Source organism: Mus caroli, unplaced genomic scaffold, assembly GCF_978045245.1.
Source record: "Mus caroli unplaced genomic scaffold, Mus_caroli_1 scaffold_4, whole genome shotgun sequence".
NCBI lineage: Eukaryota > Metazoa > Chordata > Mammalia > Rodentia > Muridae > Mus > Mus caroli.
Window position 1 is genome coordinate 69,853,517 of NW_028227259.1, and position 20,870 is coordinate 69,874,386.

The 20,870-nt window shown below is 40.5% G+C and overlaps 1 protein-coding gene across 1 annotated transcript in view; it reads left to right on the plus strand.

Moving 5' to 3' along the window:
* The first annotated feature begins 239 nt into the window (after positions 1-239).
* The window catches only part of Slc30a9 (solute carrier family 30 member 9), a 50,557-nt gene continuing 29,926 nt past the window's right edge, over positions 240-20,870 (plus strand). The window contains exons 1-3 of the mRNA XM_021162111.2: positions 240-472; positions 9,358-9,525; positions 18,478-18,537. Coding sequence (XP_021017770.1) covers positions 370-472; positions 9,358-9,525; positions 18,478-18,537 — 331 coding nt within the window. The 5' untranslated portion in view covers positions 240-369. The remainder of the gene's footprint in view (positions 473-9,357; positions 9,526-18,477; positions 18,538-20,870) is intronic.

The window sequence follows — 20,870 nt, forward strand, 5'->3', positions numbered from 1 at the left end:
GCCGAGGGTTCAAAAGGAAAGAGGACAGAGGCTTAAACCCTGCCTTCTCCTCCTGCTTCCCACGCCCCGGCGGCACTTCGGAAGACTGTCTCCCGGGACACGACACAGACTCACAAATGCCCAGCACAGTCGGCAGCGCACACCGTCCTGGCCCGGTGCTGGCCAGAAGCACCGCCCACCGCGCCCCCGCTGGCACATTCCGTCACTTCCGCTGTCGCGCCACACCCCCACGACTTCCGGGTCGCCGAGGCCGCGGGCCGCGGCGCACACATCCGTGCTCGCCGGGGTCCGGTCTATGGAGTCAGTTGGCGCGGCAGGCGGCTCGGAGGCAGGAGGCGGTGTCCGAGTGGGGGCCTCTGCCCCGCCAGGATGTTTCCGGGCTTGGCCGCCGCCGCCGCGGCGCACAGGTGCAGCTGGGCGGCGCTGTGCAGGCTCGGTGGCGGCCGGGCAGCGACCCGCGGCCGCAGCCAGGGTGAGTGACGGACCGGTGGAGGCCGCGCCTGGCCTCGGCAGTTGGCCCGCCCGCTTGCCCTTCTCCACCCCAGACAGAGCCTGCCGGTCTCGCAAGGTCCTCACAGGTGTCCCCGCGAGCCGCGGCTACCGGGGAGGGGTCAACCCGCGTAGGGACACCCTGAGGCGGACCTCCAGACCGGGAGGTCTTAGGGCACATCGCGGTGACCCAGGGTGACCCAAACAGGCCGTGGGAAATGGCGGATTCCACCAGCTTGGAGGGTCCCTTGGGCTCGCCGCCGCAGTTCTGCTGCTGCTTAGGTTGAGTGAGGTACTCCTGCGCTATACTTTTTCGTAGTGCCATCCCGTTTTCTTAAATCTCCCTAAATCAAAGTGGATGTCACATACGGATCTTAAGGTGAGGGCTTCTCACAGTTATCGAATGGGCTTAGTCTGGGGGACAGGAAACACACCGAAGTTTGCGGTTATATCGAACAGTTCTTTTGGTGAAAAAAAAGTGTCTCTTGAAACTGTACATAAATAACCCTGGGTGCGGGGTGTGATGGAGAGTTTTCATCTTCTTCAGCATTGCTTTCTCAGTCAGATTCAAGTTATTGGAGAGTTTCTAAAGTAGCATCAAACCTGTAAGTTCTGTTTCTGTTCACCTCCCTTGTTCCGTAGCTTGACACGGAGGACTCCTAGCAGAGCCCAGGAGAGGACAGGACCAAATCCACCGCTAACCCGAGCCCCTCAGGTTCTTGGGATTTGCAAAGAGTGGTTACAGAAACGTTTCTCAAACATTCACAGTGACCCCTCAAAAACTTGGAGTGGAAGGCAAAAGCTGCAGCCATTCAGGTTTTTGATAAAAGCAGTCACACACTCCTGTGCTGGGCAGATAAAGTAGAATATATTCATACCTTATTAAAAGCTGGTTTCTAAGGTTGCAAATGAATTGGTTGCAATAACACTGTTTTAGTTTGTTGTTAATGACAGAATACTGTAGCTAGTTTTCCCATAGTGGTGGTATGCCACTTATGAACAGAATGGGTTGTCTGTTTAAAACTCCAAATAAACTTCAGCATATTACACAGAAATTCATAGAGTGGCTGTTAAATGTTGTCCAAAGTGCCCCTTCAGTGTTGGTGAAGTGAGTTGCAGTAGTGTAATTTGTAATTCTCATTCTGGGTAGCTGTCACTGGGCCTAAAATGCTGGGCTCTTTGTCCCATTCTCTGTAGCTCAGATAGTAATTAGTCTCTCCATTTAGGACTACTTTGCAGAGCTCTTTTAGGATGTTTATTACTACAAAAAAATTGATGTTTTTAACACTTAACACCTTTTTAGATTTAAAGCATCACCTTGGTGGAAGTTTTGTTACGGTATTTGAAAGAGCAATCAAAACTATGGTTACATTTAAAAATCATTTGGAGAAAGTGTGCTATTTAAGTTGGATGCATATTACAAGAAAAACTATTTGAAGCTTTTTGTCTTGTTTTGTTTTTGTTTGTTTGTTTATGTTTTGGGGGAGAGGGAGTTGGGGATCCAGAACCAGATGGTTTTCTTTGAGAAGAAATAAAGTTTAGTTTCTGCTTCTAGAATGCTTACCTGTCTAATGAAGTCTTCTAAAGGATAAACAGAGGCAGCCAGGTATGGCGGTCCATGCCTTTAGTCCTAGCAGAGGCAGGAGGATTTCTGAGTTTGAGGCCATCCTGATCCACAGAATGAGTTCCAAGACAGCCAGGGCCACACAGAAAAACTTCATCTCAAAAAACCAAAATGACACTAAAGAATAAACAGGAGGAACCCATTGACTGATACAAATACTTAAAGGTGAGAAACCTCTGTGAAGTCAAAGAAAAAAGACAGTATTCAAGAGCCAGGCCACAGCCTGTAGTTTTGCTCTGTGTGGTAGACTTATTTTTAAAAGTAAAAATAGGTTAATATACTTTAGCTAGTATATATTCTGGCATATAATTTTTTTAAAAATGTTAAGGTGTCTCCCATTTTATGTTGTCCTCAGAATGCAGTGTGTGTTTCACACAGCCCATCACAGTCTGGAGTAAGCACACTCAGTATGGCTGTAGGATAGCCATACGACAGTGCAGTAATGGGCAGAGGAGATGGTTGAAGGTTGATGAATAACATACAGAGAGCATGTTCAACAAACATTAAAATGTTTGTTTTTTTTTTTTTTTTTGGTTTTTTGATAAAATGTTTGTTTTTAAACATTTATATTTAAAGGATTTTACTGCTATCTGTCTATCTTGCATTGGCCAAGTTTACTCCTTTTTTGTCCAAACATTTCTTTTATTTGTTTGTGTGTGTGCACATGTATGTTCTAGAATGTGTGTGCATAGAAGCCAACAGAGGGTGTGAATCACGTGGGGCTATAATTATTGGCATATGCAGTACTTAGCTGCTAAGCCATATTTTTATCCTCTTAAGGTTTTCTTACCGATGATATGATATTTTTTATGGGAGATGTAGGAACTCTCTTGTACTGATTGGCAGCAGAATTGAACACTGATTTATGAGGTAGTTATTCTCTGTGTAAAAGGAACCTTAAGAAGTTTGTGCCCTGTGACCTGACAATTGTCTTGAAAATAATTTACAATAAATATATACTGAAATGTGTATCTCAGTTCATTACTAATACATTGGAAGTTTATTTGTAGTTATAGTATTTGTATTTTGTTAGATGCTTTTATTGATTTTACCTCCCTCCTCATCTTTTTGAGACAGGGTCTTAACATATAACCTAGGCTGACCTCCAACTTGTGATCCTACTGTCTCTATCTCTAAGTCTTGGAATTGCAGCTATTTTTACTTTTTCTTAGCAAATACTGAAGTAACTAAACAAGACAGTAGAGCTATAATCCAAGTTGTAGCACAGGGAGTTGTCAGTGTGTGCTTTTGCTGCCTTTAAAAAAAAATAAAGTGAGAGATGGCCTTCTTTATGCTGTGTACTAAAACCATATTGGTCACATTCTCCAGGGCTGGGCCTCTCTATCTTGCTTACACCTCTGCTGGCTAGGTGAGTAGGCAGGCTTTCCTGCAGTATTGGCTAGCAGAAGGGATGCCAGTAAACTGGGGCTCCTGAGTGTTCATACTGGCAGACTGTCACAATCTGATAGTGCTGTTAATAAGATCTCTTCTAAAATCAATTCATGGTTGTAACATTTTTATATGTATGAATGTTTTGCCTGCATGTAGACCTGTGCATCACATGTGTGCAGTGCTCATGGAAGCAAGAAGAGAGTATGGGGTCCTCTGGAATTGGAGTTGCAGAAGATCGTTAGCTGCCTTGTGGATGCAAGGAATTGAACCCAGGTCTCTGGAAGTGCTCTTAACCACTGGGCCATCTCTTCAGTCCCCATTAAGATCTTTTTTTCTTTTAAGATTTATTTTATTTATGAGTGCACTATACCTGTCTTCAGACACACCAGAAGAGAGCATTGGATCCATTACAGGAGGTTGTGAGCCACCATGTGGTTGCTGGGATTTGAGTTCAGGACCCCTGGAAGAGCAGTCAGTGCTCTTAACTGCTGAGCCATCTCTAGTCCTCCATTAAGATTTTAATGAATTCCAGATAACTTATTGGTAGTTATGTTTTAGTTTCTATATGGTATACTTTTTGGGTTTTTTTGAGACAGGGTCTCTGCAGAGCCTTAGCTGTCCTGGAATTCACTAACTAGATCAGACTGGCCTTGAACTCATAGATCTGCCTGCCTCTGCCTCCTGAATGCTGGGATTAAAAGCGTGCACCACCACACCTAGCCTATTGTACACATTTTTTTTAAATATAGAAAAGCAATTTAAAAATTACATATAATTCTGGTAGCTTATCAAGTATATTTTTTAGTGATTGAAACCATACTGAGTTAGACTCCCTTTTTCATGTAACATGTAACTGTAACATGTAACTGGGAATTGTTCCTCATCTAGCAAGCAAAGGGTTTTTTGTTTTTGTTTTGTTATTCTCTCACATATTGTATCCCAGCCACAGTTACCGATTCCTTTCCTTTCCTTCTCCTAGTCTCCACACCCAGACTTCCCCTCTCCCTCAGATCCACCTACCTTATGCCCCCCCTCAGAAAATAATAGGCCTCTCATAGACATCAACCAAACAGGACATAACAAGCTACAATAGGACCAGGCACATACCATACAGCAAGGCTGGATGAGGCAAGCCAGTAGAAGGGAAAGGGTCCCATAAACAGCCAGAAGAGTCAGGGACAGCCCCCACTCCACTGTTCAGATTCCCACGTGAATACCAAGCTACTCAGCCATAACATAGATGCAGAGGACCTAGGTCAGATCCTACTGGCTCCCTGTACTCTGTGAGTCCCCTTGAGTCCCAGTTAGTTGATTCTGTGGAGCAGCCAGTATTAGCATTCTTAATCCCAGAGCCATCCCTCCAGCTATTCAGTTATTCAGTTTTTAATATGTCAGTGCTTTCAAATTTGGAGGGAAGAAACTACTGAAATGCTCCCTTAGGTAAGGAGACTGATATGTAGACAGCAGGTTACAACCTTGGTTCAAGTCACAAAATTAGCCAGAAACTAACCCAGACCACAAGATGTCCTTTTTGTTTATTTTAATGCAGATGAAACATACATAATAGACTGAATTGTCAGTTTGCAGGAAAGACAATAGATTGTTTATTGTTATCCTTAGTTTCAAATGAAAGCCGTATTTTCTCTGTAGGCTGAAGTAAACAGGTAGTCGGTGACAAACTAGATTGGCGAGAGGGCAAGCAGTAAACAGTAGCAGTGGCTGCCAGGAGTCACAGAAGCAAAGTAAAAGCAGAGACTTGTGACTAGGCCCCCGATTGTCATGACTAAACTGGTAACGTGCCAGAAGCTGCAACTTAGATGAAGCAGCCCTGATGATGCAGCCACGAGCAAGCCCTGTTCAGGCTGGTAGAGCAGTGAGTGCCAGACAAAAGACTAATGTTCCAGATGTAACTGAATTTAGATGTCACCTTGAAGAAAGGGTGTTAAGATTAGGAAATAAGCTTTCCTACATTTCTGCCAGCTAGAGTTAATGAATTCAACAATTCACCCTGCAAGTGATTGATTATGTTTTCTATTGCTAGGTTAGAATTGTATTGGTTTCATTGAGTCCCATGTGGGCCCATGTAGTTTCTAGCCTATATGCAGTTTTCAGTTGTGTATTAGTGCTAAAGGTACGCTGAAAGCTGCTGATACCTGAAATACCATTAACATTCAAGACTAAGGGATGTTTCCAGACAGCTACAAGGGGAAAGGATTAGAAGGATTTGAAGAAACCTCCACTGGCCAGAAATCAGACCATTTGAGCATTGCAACTCAATGACTGGAATGGATTGAAATATACAGCAAATCATACTGAAATCTGGACTTGTAATGATATCTGTAAACTAAAACCATGCCACCTTTGCAGTGTGCCAGGCGACACACTTACCATTTTGAGAGTTGGTGCATAAGAAGGAAGAGTTAAGGCCTGAGGCTGACTTACACTGGATTCCTGAGTAACCTCAGAGCGGGATTTTCTGTGCAAAGGCATTCTGACTGAGTGAAGAAGTAACCATATTAGAAGGCTGCAGGTTTTTTTTTCCCCCAAGGCTTTTCTTTTCTTTCTTTTTCTTTTCTTTCTTTCTTTCTTTCGTTCTTTCGTTCGTTCGTTCGTTCTTTCTTTCTTTCTTTCTTTCTTTTTTTATTTGGTTTTTTAGAGACAGGGTTTCTCTGTATAGCCCTGGCTGTCTGGAATTCACTTTGTAGACCAGGCTGGCCTCGAATTCAGAAATCCGCCTGCCTCTGCCTCCCGAGTGCTGGGATTAAAGGCGTGCACCACCACGCCTGGCAGAAGGCTACAGTTTTAAAGCTGCTCAGAGAGTAAAGGAGTGTAGCATTGAATAGCAGTTAGACATTGTCATAAATAAAGGGAAAATTAGATACTAGATGAGTTTGGTCATGACCAAATCTGGGACCCAGAGCTCTGCTGCTAAGGTGCGATCCCAGTCCAGAATAAGCAGCCCTCAAAGTGACTTCATCTCTACTTCCAAGGTTTTTCCTCATCAACTGAGTTCAGAAAAAGCCTTTACACCCACTGGCATGTGGGATACATAGGGTAAGTTAGACACTGCTATGGGAATTCAAGCAATAAAGTTCAGACTGGAAAACTACCAGGGCAGAAATTCAGATGAACAGCTTAACTTATTAATATTTAAAGAATGTAAATTGAAAATTTAAATATATTGTATAGCTTTAAAAATGGCTCGAAGAGATCTCAGGCGCAGTATGTGGGCCTTGTTTGGGTCTGTCCACAAAGAACTGAAAAATCATGTTTGTGACAAGTAGTTAAAGACTTTTTCTTTGTTTAGAAAGTTATTCCTACTGTTGTTATTGCTGTGTGGCTGTGTGTGGTGTGTGTGGAGGTATAAGAGCACGCATGCCATGGCATTCGTGTGGAGGTTAGGGGACCACAGTCTCTAGTTGGTTCTTAGTGCTTTTCTCCATGGAGCCATCTCGTGGGCTTGGGTCCCTTCCTCCCTCCCTCCAGCCATGTCTTCCTCTCACTCGGTGCTAAGGTTTACTGTTCAGATTTAGGGATGGGAGGAATGCTAAAACTTGAGGTTACAAACATTTGGCCCCAAATACACATTTTTGGATGTTTTGGGGGAAACAAATTATCTCTGTAGGCAATTTTGACTTTACCAGTATTGCTGAAAATTTTGTTTTGATTCTTAGTCAGCAGGAAAAGCAACAAGGTCCCAGGTTTCAGGCTTTTCATGAGCCATTAATTTATCAGCATCAGCATCACCATCATCATCATCATCATCAATTATTTTTAGTACAAGGTTTCACTGTGCAGCCTTGGCTGGCCTAGAATTTGTTATGTAGACCAGGCTGGCCTCACACTCACAGAGCTCCACCTGCCTCTGCTGGGAGTGCTGGGATTAATGGTGTGTGCCACTGTTCCCTGCTCTCTGTGCCCTAATTTCCCTTTGTCTTGTCTTGTCTCTTTTCTTTTCTTTTCTTTTTTAAAGATTTACTTATTTTATGTATATGACTACACTGTAGCTGTCTTCAGACACACCAGAAGAGGGCATCAGATCCCATTACTGATGGTTGTGAGCCACAATGTGGTTGCTGGAAATTGAACTCAGGACCTGTGAAAGAGCAGTCAGTGCTTAAGAGCTTAAGACCTGTAAGCCATCTCTCCAGCCCCTCCCTTTGTATTTTCTTAGTCTTCCTATTTTGCCTCAAGAATAGCAGTGGCTCCAGTGAAGACAGGTTTGGTATGTCACATGGTTTGTGTGCAGGAATTCTCTACTGTTATTTTTCTCACTTAGCTTTTAGAAATAGATGCACATAAACAAAACCACATCGGACCCTCAGCAATTTGCCAGATAGACTAAAGAATACATTGACAGCAGGAAGTTTCCCCTAAATAAATGATCAGCCTGAGCTTGACTGAGTTTTTATGTCTCCTTGAACCCCTCATGCTTTCCAGTTACCTGCACTGCTCACAGTGGCTTATTCCTGCCAGAGTCTCTGAGCCCCAGGGAAAGGCTTTTCTTTATTTTACAAACCCTCTTCCTGTAGATGACATACATCAGTGTTTTGGAGATTCAGTTTTCAGCAGTTGGACATTGTACCCCTCTGCCCCAATGGTGCTGAGGATGGTCCTGTCACCGAGCTGTGTCCCCTGACCAAGTGTCAGCCCTGCAGTGCTCACTCATTCACTCTTGAAAAACAGAATTGTCTCTAATGACATGGTTGGTTTCATATAAAACCTGAGGAAGTCTAGATTCTGTCTCAGTAGTTCTTGAGTCCTTTAAGACACTGGAAACCTGAGTACACACAGTAATACATAAAAAGTCAGGAGGAGAAGTTTATCTTTCTGTCACTTCAGCACAACTGTGGAGTCTCGTTTCCTTCTGTGTTGGTCCAGAAAACCACTGTCAACCAATATGCAACAGCTAAAGTGCTTTGTGTCTCCCATCCTCTCAATTAAAGGTTCCATATAGAGCTGGAGAAATGGCTCAGAGGTTAAGAGCACTGGCTGTTCTTCCAGTGGTCCTGAGTTCAATTCCCAGCAACCTCACCAGTAATGGGCAGCTCACAACCATCTGTAATGGGATCTGATGCCCTCTTCTGGTGTGTCTGAAGACAGCTACATGTGCTAATATACATTAAATAAATAATAACTAAAAATAATTTTTAAAAGAAATGTGGACAGCTACATGTGCTAATATACATTAAATAAATAATAACTAAAAATAATTTTTTAAAAGAAATGTAAAAAATCAGACAACAGGGATGACTACTAATAGGATTTCCTTTTTTGTTTGTTTGTTTAAAGCCATCTTTTTAAAAGACTTATTTATATGTATTTTGTGCATGTGCACACTTTGTCTGCATGTACATCTGCACTCCAGAAGAGGGCACCAGGTGAGAGCCTTCATGCTTTCATGTTGGTGCTGGGAATTGAACTCAGGACCTTCAGAAGAGCAGTGAGTGCTCTTAACTACTGAGCCATCTCACCAGTTCCAGGTTCATTTATTGATTGTTACATGACAGGACCTAATCTCCAGCTTGTGAGAAGACATGGGATAATTTTAAGTAGGAAGCCCTTTTGGTTGTCTCATACCCAGATTCTGCTATTCTAAAAATACATTATAGCAGCTTTTTTTTTTTTTTAATGCAACCAGCATACAAAATAAGAGTATTTGCTATGTACTATGTACTATCTTTTGAAATAACTGAATATGAATGTTTGGTTGATTTCATATATACTTTTGAAGTTTGTATATCAATATAAATATAGGGGAGAAATTGAACTAATTGATTCCTATATTACTAAGAAAATTCAAGCATGTAATTTGTTAAATGTTTAAAGTTAAAGTGACTTTTTTCTCTTAGGATGGAAGAATGTAATGACATTTGAAAGCTTTACATATGTGGTTCCCGACATTCACCCACATGTATCTATTCTAAATCAAGTCAAGTTGTACTCTACGAATGTCCAGAAAGGAGGGCAGGGCTCACAGACTCCAAAAGCTGACAAAGTCCCATCACTTACACAAACAGGTATGTATAAACTTGCTGAATGTTTTTAAATTTTTCTTGTACATTGGGGAAATGTAAAGTTATTTACTTCTTTAATAATAGAACATGCCTGTAAAACCGTCTGGGCTGGAGTGAGTGTGTGTGTGTGTGGTGGTGGTGGTGGTGTATCTCAAACAGATGAAAGGTGAGGACCAATTCCTGAGATTATTCGACCTCCACACACACTTGGGCACACATATCTACACTCACAGATACAAACAAGCATGCATACATGTGCACACATGCAGACTTCAGTTTGTTTGCATGAAGTTTGATGAAGTTTGTAAGCGTTGTTTACTCTGTTGTATTTGTGGTTCCTTTCCTAATGGTGTTTCCATACTTTTTAAACCTTGCTAGGGCTTCATGTTCTGTCACAAAATTTGGTCTCTATGATTCTGGTGTGAAGCTTGTCTAAGTTTTGGTTTACCATTTGAAAAGTTTTTCTAAGTGGCCCCATGTATTTAAAAATGTATGTAGCTTGATTTTTTTGGGTCAGAGTTTATGTATAGATCTATTTAGTACTTTAATTTTTTTTAAAAAGTAGTATCTATAACTTCCATGTTTATAGGGAAGTTATATATTCTATTACTACTTCAAAGGCCAGAGATAATTAACGTTTAAGGTCCTTTGGTAAATACAAAGACCTTAGAATGCCTTAACTCTGACAAATTGTTCCCAACTGATGTGCTATTTACTGGCTAATATTTCATATCTATTTAATTCTGTAGACCATATACATTGGTGTTCTTCTGCTTTTTGTTATTTGTTTATTCCTTTCTTTTGAACCTAGGACCTCACACATTATCATTATTATTATTGTGTGTGTGTGCACACGTCCATGCATGCACATGTGGAGCTCAGAGGACAATTTTGTGAAGTTGGCACTGCTTCCATGTTTGTGTGGGTGTGGAGGTCAAGTCTGCATCATCAGACTTACAGAAAAAGTGCCTTTGTTCATTGAGACATCTTACAAGCCTGTCAGCATTTTGTTGTTGTTTTGTTTTTTTAGTTTTGCTTTTTAAATATTCTTTATTTTGAGATAAGATCTCATTAAGCTGCCAAGCTGGCCTTAAACTTACAGCAAGAGTCTGCAGCCAGGCTCTCTGCTTCCTGGGAAGGAGACAGGACTGGGTGGGGAACAAGATGTGGCACCTGACTGATGTAGATTCCCTTGCCAGGTGAGATATCACAGGCTCTGGCCAGTGGCTTAGGGTGGGGTTTCACAGATACTGCCTCAATAGGGTACCTGTCAGTGTCTGTCAGTGAAAGTCAGAGTCTGAGAGGGGCCTGAGTGAGGCTGCATTTGGGTTTTTTTTGTTTGTTTGTTTTTGTTTTTGTTTTTCGAGACAGGGTTCTCTGTGCATTTGTTTTTAAAAATTTGGAAGGATAGCTTGTTGCAAAATAGCAAATGTTACAAAGGAGGGAACCTGAAAGCAATATTAATCACAGGGCTTCTCTTTCCTTTTCCTTTTCCTCCCTTCTTCCTTCTTTCCTTCCTTCCTTCCTTCCTTCCTTTCTCCTTTCTTTCTTCCTTCCTTCCTTCCTTTCTCTCTCTCTCTCTCTTTCTTTCTTTCTTTTCTCTTTTAATCAAGAGCCTTGCATGTGCTAGGCAAGTGATGTAGATTATACTGAGTTACATCTTCTATGATAAACAATACTTTTGAAAATGAGTTGATAAATGAATTAGAACTTGGTCATTGAGTTAATGAAAGAGAAATTCATGTAAAGAAAAAGGCCAGTTGTGTAAATTATTTCATTGATTTCTAAAGTCACAAATACAAGGCTAGCAAGCTGGCTTAGCAGATAAGGGTACTTGCCACACAAGCTCAAGACCCGAGGTCAATCCCCATAATCCAGGTAAAGTTAGAAAGGAAGATCCAATCACAGAGTTGTTCCCTGATCCCAGTTGTTCCCAGGTGGAGACACCTGGGCTGTGGCATGTGCGGGCACTGCTCTCTCCCCTGTAATTAAAGTAATGTTAAAAACTGCAAACATCAAAGTGAGAGGGTATTTTTAATAAAATGAATTGGTTTTGGACATCTAACCTTTAGGTACCCATTGCACACCTTACCAGATGTAGTGACCAGTTAAGTGGTTATGCTATGAATTTGCAAGCCCACTGGCGTCATGATTGTTAGCCTATTGTTGAGCCGTCCCCTTCCTGAGCTGGATGATAGCACTAGCTGTCTCCCTGGGAGCACTGGGTCTCAGTTACTACCCTGTTGCTGTGAAGAGAACTGTGGCCAAGGCAACTCTTAGAAAAGAAAGCATCTGCTTGGGAGCTTACTTACAGATTCAGAGGGTGGGGAGTGTGGTGGCAGATGGGAAAGCACACATGCATGGTGCTGGGGAAATAGTTGGGGAGAGCCTGGTTGACAGGTGGCAAGCAGAGAAAGAGACACTGGCCCTGCTGTGGGCTTTTGAAACCTCAATGCCCACTCCCAGTGACCGACCTCTTCTAACAAGGCCACACCTCCCAATCCTTCCCAAACAGTTCACCGACTGGGAACTAAGCATTCAAGGATGTGAGTGTATGGGGCCATTCTCATTCGGACCATCCCACCCTGCCTGCTTCTATTCTTCCTTCTGTATCTGTTTTCCAAAGAGCAGTATGGGCATTAAAAGTAGATCATATTCCTTCTTTTTAGAGCTTCTCTTTGACTTCCATTTATCCTCAGATCAAAATCTACTGAAAGAAAAAAAATTCAGTGTCTTCACTCTCAAAATTCCCTACTGTGATGGATATTCTTGGTCAACTTGATTACACCTGGAATTAGCTAAATGGCTGGGCATGCTTATGAGAGATTTTTTTTTCTTTTAAATTTAAATCATTTGAAGTGGTAAAACCCACTTCTATTTCAGATCTTTGAGGGGAGAAGATTGACCTTCAATCTGGGCCACACCTTCAGCTGGCAGCCTATATAAAGGATTGAAAGAAGGAAGCTATCTCTTTACCTGCTAGCCAGTCCATTCTTTTACTGGCATTAGAGCCTACTTCTTCTGGATTCCAACATATACTGAAGACAACTGAGAAATCCAGCCTCATGGGCTCAACAACTATGGATTCTTAGACCTTCCATTTGTAGACAGACAGCCATTATTGAACTAGTTGGACCATAGCCTGTAAACCATTCTAATAAATCCTTTGACCTCCATATACATATCATAGCACACATGTATGTGCACTCACACATGTGCCCATATATACATATATCATTGGTTGATTAAATTTTTAGAATTGGATATTACTGGTTAAAGGGATAAAATGTGTAATGAGTCTCTTCATTCCAGAACTCGGGCTGTGCTTATTATAAAGACACAGTAAAGGAAGAGACAGTTGCTGAGATGACACAACAGATCATATAGTGGGTTTCTTAGGGAAGCCTAAATGCAGAAGGAAATAGTGAATGTTGCTTGCACTATACGAAAACTTTTAAGATTTACATTTTTGGTTTGGTATCCTTTTTCTCTGCTGAGTGTAATAAAAATTTTAGTTTGTCTTTTTTTTTTAAGATTTTTTTATTTCATATATATGAGTACACTGTAGCTGTCTTCAGACACACCAGAAGAGGGCATCAGATCCCATTACAGATGGTTGTGAGCCACCATGTGGTTGCTGGGAATTGAACTCAGGACCTCTGGAAGAGCAGTCAGTGCTCTTAACCACTGAGCCAACTCTCCAGTCCATAGTTTAAATTGTCTTCTACTAGAAATACATTGTCTATTGACATTTTTTTATTTTGGACTCCTTTTCAAGATTTGCCTAGGCCAAATTAGACCTTGTTAGATATCAGATAGACACCAAGTAATTGCTTGGTTGAAAGATAATTTATATACTGAAGAGTTTGAGATTGACTTTTGAATAATTCAAATCACATGATAAAGTCAGGAATGGCTCATTAAGGAGCAGAGGCTTGCTAAGACATCCTTAAATTTTTAAGAGCATTCAGATGGTTTGAATTTTAGTAAAATTAGTTTTAATTTTACTAATGACAGCAGATGTGTGGCAAACAGCCAGAATTTGAGCTTAAAAACAAATGTCTAGAGCCATTCATGGATAGAATATCTGATTATTAGTGGAAATTATGGAGATTCTATACCAGCAATGTAGTGTGAATTTATTAAGATGGTTGTGGTTTGTAAAATAAGTATTCATGCATGTGTTTGAGCCATTACTAACCTCCTTGTTTGTGCTTCATAGCATTATATATATAGTAACATCTAGACAGTTCAGAATGAGAATATTTACAAGTTTCCATCTGAGAGCAACTTATTTTATGTGCTTTGGTTAAATGATCATTGTGGGGAAAGTGGTGTTTCTGAAGCTTTTGACAGCAGATTTCAGTTTAGACAGAATTGCCATGAGCCTGAGACCAGCTTGTGCGTACCAGATCAGATCCTGTCTCAAACAGACAAAACAAAATAGCATGAAGCTCTAGCTTGCATTTCATAGCTTGCAGGCTGCATTTTAAGGGCAACCTGGTTTACACAGTAAGTTCCAGGACAGCCAGAACTACTTAGTGAGACTTTCTCAAGAAAACCAAAACCAAACAAACCAGAAAAATTCATTACATTTGGACTATTGAGCAGGATAAAAAAACAAAAACAAAAAGAATCCACCTAGACATCTTGTCTAGGGAAAGCTTGTCTAGGGAGACCAGCTTGTGCGTACCAGATCAGATCCTGTCTCAAACAGACAAAACAAAATAGCATGAAGCTCTGGTTTGCATTTCATAGGCATTTAAGAGGGAGAAGACAGAAAATAATAAGTAATTTATAAAGATAGTGGAGGGCTGAGGGAATTGTTCAGATGATAAAGTGTTTGCCATCAAGTGTGAGCACTGGAGTTCCAACCCCCAGAACCCACATAAAGGTAGAAGCAGTAGAGTGTCTAGGATCCCAGCATGCCTACAGTGAAATGGGAGATAGAGATGGGAGAATTCAAGAAGCTCACAGGCCAGCTTGCTTGCCATATGCAGCAGCGAACAATAAGAAGGTAGAAGGAAGGATTAGCATCATGAATTGTCCTCTGACCTCCACATGGTGCAAGTCTACTTTTGCATCTACAGTCACATTAAAATGTGCACATCCACCACACATAGATATCCCACACATATATTAAAAGAGTGAGGGACATAGGCACACACATACACACACATACACACACACACAGCATGTGCACATGGTGTTCAGAATTTGAGAAAAACAAAGTTCTTCAACTACAGTGACTTTGAACCAGTTGGGAATGTTCGCACATGTGTTAATCTCAGCACTTAGGAGACAGGCAGGATCTCTGTGAGTTTAAGGGCAGCCTGGTTTACACAGTAAGTTCCAGGACAGCCAGAACTACTTAGTGAGACTTTCTCAAAAAAAACCAAAACCAAACAAACCAGAAAAATTCATTACATTTGGACTATTGAGCAGGATAAAAAAACAAAAACAAAAAGAATCCACCTAGACATCTTGTCTAGGGAAAGCAGATTGGAAAAACAGACTGAGAAACAATTTAACCTAAAAGCTGCCAAACAGAGAAGCCAGTTACTGCTCATTTGAAATAATATTTATATCAACAGTACACAGGAGGCCAAGGGACCACTCCTTGGGAGTGATATCTTTGGAATCAGGAAAGGAAAACTGAATGTTCCCCTGGAATTCCATGCTGAGATCAAGGTGAAAATAAGCATGTTATTACACATAAAGGTTGCTATTACAAACCAGCCATTCAGAGCTAAAGAGCACTGTAAACATAGATAGTTCTCTAAGTTGCAAAATAAACTCAGGGAAATCAGGATATGATAGACAGGGCTCTGAAGAATAAGAAATGGATAAGTGATGTTGGTAAAATTAAGAATTGGTAATAGAAATAGCAAACATTTTGTCAGAATTTAGTATTAAAACTGTAATCCTGAGTGATAAGAGAAAATTTCTTGTTCTAGAGGAGAGTAGAAATACTAACTTTGCAGATGGCTGAAAATCTTACAGGGAATATCCTGTGTACACTAAATTAAAAAGTAGAAATATAATTTTATAAATTCCAAACCAGTGATAGGAGAATGGGACACGCGGAACGTATGGGAAGTTGATTGACTCTAATGGATAGCAGGAAACGTGAAAGAAAAAAATAAAAGCAAGGAAAAAAGGACAGTACTCTAGGAACAGACGATAAGCTGGTCCAGTGAGCCGCAGTCAAAGGTCGTATGTGATGCTGTGAAGGGTAATCTAAACACATCCATTTGCAAAGCCGTGGGAGCACAGACTCCGCTGTACTTTGGTCCTCTCTCTCATTTGCTCTAGGACTTTGTTCTTAGGATTTATTTTTTAACTGCACCAGCAATTTTCCCCTTCCTTGAAATGAGGTCAACCCTTCCTTGATTCTGTTCTCAGCTTCTGCTGAAAACCCAGATGATATTCTGTCTGTTCCTGCCTCATCACTGCCCCATCCTCATTCTTCCCCAGAAAGTGGCTTGTCACGAGCTTCCCATGGCTTTCCTGTTGCTAATTGCTCAGTACTCACTGTGAGCCTTTTCTGTCTTCCTCAGTGTAAAATACCCAGATGCTGCTTATGAAGTCAGATGTCACTGTAAACATGGAGGCAGTATGTGCTTAACAGCGTGCACCACACTAATAAAAATGTCTTAGGTTTCAGTCCTTTCTCCTTCCATTTCTAAAATATCACCTTGCAGTTACAGTACCTTTTGCCTGTTTCCTTATAAAGAGGAAATTGTAGTTGTGTGACTTTGAGGGACATAGAACCTCTCTGTGCTTCAGTTTCTTCAGGTAGAGATCATAAGACCAATGCCAAAATGATTTTGTGGGAACTAAGTATAGTAGTGCACACAAGTCCATAGGATGCTGCAGCGCAGGCTGGCTGCTGAGGACATGTGCTGGACTCACTGAGCTGTGATTAAAATATGCAGTTCTAGTTGAATGAAGTCAGGTTATAATAAAGAAATGTTTTAAGAGTGAATGAAGTTTTTATTATAAAATATACACATACATTGAAATATTTTTTAAGTTAGAGAATAATCTTCTCTTTGGTAACATCCTTCTCACATTTGCATTTGCCATGTGAGTCTATGGCATTATTTCCAGCTTTAGCACCTTGGATTTTTTTGTTGTTTTGTTTTGTTTTTAAAACGAGGCAGGGGTACTGAAGAGTTCAGAGCACTTACTGCTGTTGTAGAAGACTCAGTGCCAGCACTGACATGAGGTAGCTTCACAACCTTAACTCCAGGGATCCAGTGCCTCTTCTGGTCTCCACGGGCTCACACAGGCACACTTAATTCATAAATACATCTTTTTAAAGGGAAGTGAAAGGAACAGCTTAACATACTTGTGTGCTCTAAATTGTTTAGTTTTGTCTATTTTTGAACTTTGTTGCAATAGATTTCTGTGTATTCTTTGTAGTTTGTCTCCTTTTTCATTAAGTTTTGTTGCTAGATTTATCCTGACTCTGTATTTGTGTGCTTTGGTGATTTTCAAAAAGATAATTACAGCACAAACTATTGAGGCTGTTGTATGAATTAAAGAGTTGACACAACAGTAGTGTTTGGCTTAGAAGAGATAGCTAGCCATGGTGAGGTTTGCACTCACTGCTTATAAAAGGAAGGGATGTCACTGTTCTTTTGCTGATGGGCTATTGATGGTTGCAGTTTTTAAAACAGAACACAGTGCTGCTGTGAATGCCATGCGCCTCCCTTCAGTTGCCCTTGTGCAAGGATTTCTTGCTTCATTGACCTGGAAGACTTAGAGGATCATAGTTCTCTGATGGGCATTTGTGCCTGTTCCCACCAACAGCCATATTCTCTTTCTTTGTGCCGTTACCAAGATCAGGTGGTGTGGTTTTTCATTTTCCATAGTGTAATGGTTGTAAAATGCAGTTCTTTAGTTTCACTTGAATTCCATTAATGAAATAATCACCTTTTCATAATCTAATATAAATGCATATTTGTTTTTCTATGCAAGTTTGCTCTAATGTTCAGTTTAATGAACTTTTTCTTATTCATCTGGAGGAAGTTTTAAAATAGACTTGAAACAAATCATTTGTTAACTCTGTTGGAAGTAATTTCTCCCAAATTGAGACTTTTCCTCCTTCCCTCTGAGCTGGGCGTGGTGGCACACACCTTTAATCCCAGCACTCGGGAGGCAGAGGCAGGTGGATTTCTGAGTTTGAGGCCAGCCTGGTCTACAAAGTGAGTTCCAGGACAGCCAGGGCTATACAGAGAAACTCTCAAAAAAAAAAAAAAAAAAACAAACAAAAACCCTAGTAGTCTCTGGTATCTACATGGGGCATTCAAATGCATTGGTATTTGAATTTGTATTTCTAAGGTTTTTTTGTTTTGTTTTGTTTTGTTTTGGTTTGGTTTGGTTTGGTTTTGCTTATGGTGGGAAGCAGGCATCTTTCTTTTTATCATTTACCTTTATTAGTGGTTTTGGGGATGTGAATGGAGGTGCATTTGTCTAACATCACTTAAGAGACTTGTTCACTGACTGTTGTCTCTAAATGGTGAAAGAACCCTTGGTGCCTTGTTTCTCTATTTTGAATGCACCTCCACTCTGACCATCAGATCTGAGACCTCACACTACACTCTGACCATCAGATCTGAGACCTCACAGGTTTGCTTCATTCACCCTTTAGAAGGAGTCCTTTGTCGGTTTTCTGAAAGGCTTTGGTGTGTGTGCTGATGCTGAGTTTTACTAAAAGCTTTGTCTTTAGTTCTTGAAATGATTCCATGCCTTTTCTCCTGTAGTGTATTAATGAGAGGTAAGTAGCTTTTATGAAGTTTAACATGTTTATATGTTATATTTTATAGAATGAGTTAAAATAGTTTGGGATAATATAATTGTTGTTATTCAATCCTTGAATAAAATAATAAGTTATAGTTATTTGAAAGTAACTCTTCAATATTAAGCTTGTTTTGATAAACTTTACAGCAGAAAATATAGGCGCAGAACTCAAAGCTCCACTTCAGCAAGACCCTCTCCAAGTCAGAGGTAAATGTGTTCTGTGTAATGTGTGAGTGTGTGGGTGTGTGTAAATACACAGAATTTATGTGCAGGGATTTAACATTACTCTAAGCATGTGGCTTGCCTTTATTTTAAATAGATTGGCATACATTTTTATTCAGTTTACATGCTGCTTTATGCTGGTTTATTTTGCATTTTGTGACAAGTATTTTTAAAGCCTAAAGAACCAAAATCATCAGTTTGCCTTATTACTTTTAGGAAAGTAAACGTTATTAAGGAATGAGAGGCTAATACCTTCAGCTATAGTGTGGTTAATTCAGGCAGAGTTGACTGGTTTTGTCTTATTTTCTCCAAAGCAGCCAATTCGTGAAGTCAGTAGCTCTGTGGGATTCAGAGCACAGTGGTGTCAGACAATACAGAGCTCAGTTCGGCTCTCACATTTACTAGCTGTCTGAGCTAAGGCAGTTAACTTATCTTAACCCCTTGACCATTTAGCTTGTTTCCCTATAAGATGGTAAAAATAAAACATATTCATCAGGATGGCGTGAAGATTATGCATATGAATAGCTAGGTAATGAAGAGTCAGCAGCACTGGACTGTGTGTGTGACCTGCTTGTGACTGTAGCCTATCAGAGGCTAGAGCAGGATCCTGCTTTACATAATGAAGCCTTCTCCTTAGGAAAAAAAAAATCAGTACTGGACAGCAGTGACCACTGCCACCCCCATCCGTAATATGGACTTGGATAGGCCAGCAGGCGTTCCTTAGCTATTTTGAAGGATTTTTTTTTTTAAAGAATTAATCCTTTTAAGGTAAGAGAATTTTCCTTTTAGTTCTAGGTTAGCTCATACCCAGATTTTTAGTTTTAGAGTAATGGACGTAAAGTTCCTTAGAGATTGAAATCCAGGCAAAAAGTAATCTAAATGCCTTCATATAACTACTTTTTCAGATAAATAAAGGTTTGGCTTTTGTATTGAACTTCATTCTCGAAATGTTCTTAATATATATAGTTCATTTAACTGTAGTGCTGATGTGGTACTGTTTTCAGAGGGTTTTTACCCATAGAAATGAGGCCTTTTGGATTTATCCTGCTCTTCCAGTTGGAGTAGAGTAGGAAACTAGGGTTGGGGCTGGTGAGATGGCTCAGTGGGTAAGAGCACCCGACTGCTCCTCCAAAGGTCCAGAGTTCAAATCCCAGCAACCACATGGTGGCTCACAACCATCCGCAACGAGACCTGGCGCCCTCTTCTGGAGTGTCTGAAGACAGCTACAGTGTACTTACATATAATAAATAAATAAATCTTTAAAAAAAAAAAAAAAAGGAAACTAGGGTTGAGCGCTACAGGGCCTGGACTGTAGGGAACGGCGACAGTGTCCTGTGAGTGCAGGCTTACTTGTCTCCGTCTGTTCTTCAGGTGGCTGTTCTAGTTGTTATGGCATATGACATGGTCTTACTCTGCATACTTATTAACATAGGAAGGTAGTATGTAAGTTGTAACTTACACACTGTAAGCTATACCAAATCGGTATTACATTTTTGTGTCTGGCAGTTTAGTAACCTAACAGTTAGACAGTAGTTTAGTAGAGGGCAGTCTTTTCCTATAATCTCTAAACTTCTTGTAAGTTTTGATTGTTAAAAGTATTTCTTAGCAGGGCGGTAGTGACGCGCGCCTTTAATCCTAGATTTCAGGAGGCAGAGGCAGGCGGATTTCTGAGTTCGAGGCCAGCCTAGTCTACAGAGTGAGTTCGAGGACAGCCAGGGTTATACAGAGAAACCCTGTCTCGAAAAAAAAAAAAAGTATTTCTTAGTCTCTTCAGTTTTGTTTTATTATGTGAAATCTGGTAGCCTTAAGTTTTTTTTTTTTCTTTTTTTTTTTTTTAACAAGAAATGTCTCTTACTGACCTAGAAAACATTGATTATTATATATAAGAGAATCAGAACATCTTATAAAAGTTTCTATTCTATGTTTAGTATCTGTTATTACTTCCTATTTTGACTTTGATAAATGCTGGTTTTACTCCATAGTTTGAAAACACTGAACTATTCAGTAATATTTATTGAAACTTCCTTTGCAGGTAGATCCTAAGCAACTTCAGTTGTTTTAATGCTTTGGACAGAACAGTCCTACTGATACAAAATGTCTACTAGATGAAAGGTTATTATTTCAACATCAATTAGAGATTAGCTATAGAGATAAACACGAGATGTATGATCCATGCTACTTTTCTGTACTGGGGGAGACATTTCTTTTTCCTCAATAACATCTTATGCATCAGGAGAAAATAATAAGTGTCCGTGGAATCAACAAGTGTTCATCTTCAGGAAGGGCCTTCAGTGTGCATACTGAAATACTTACATATT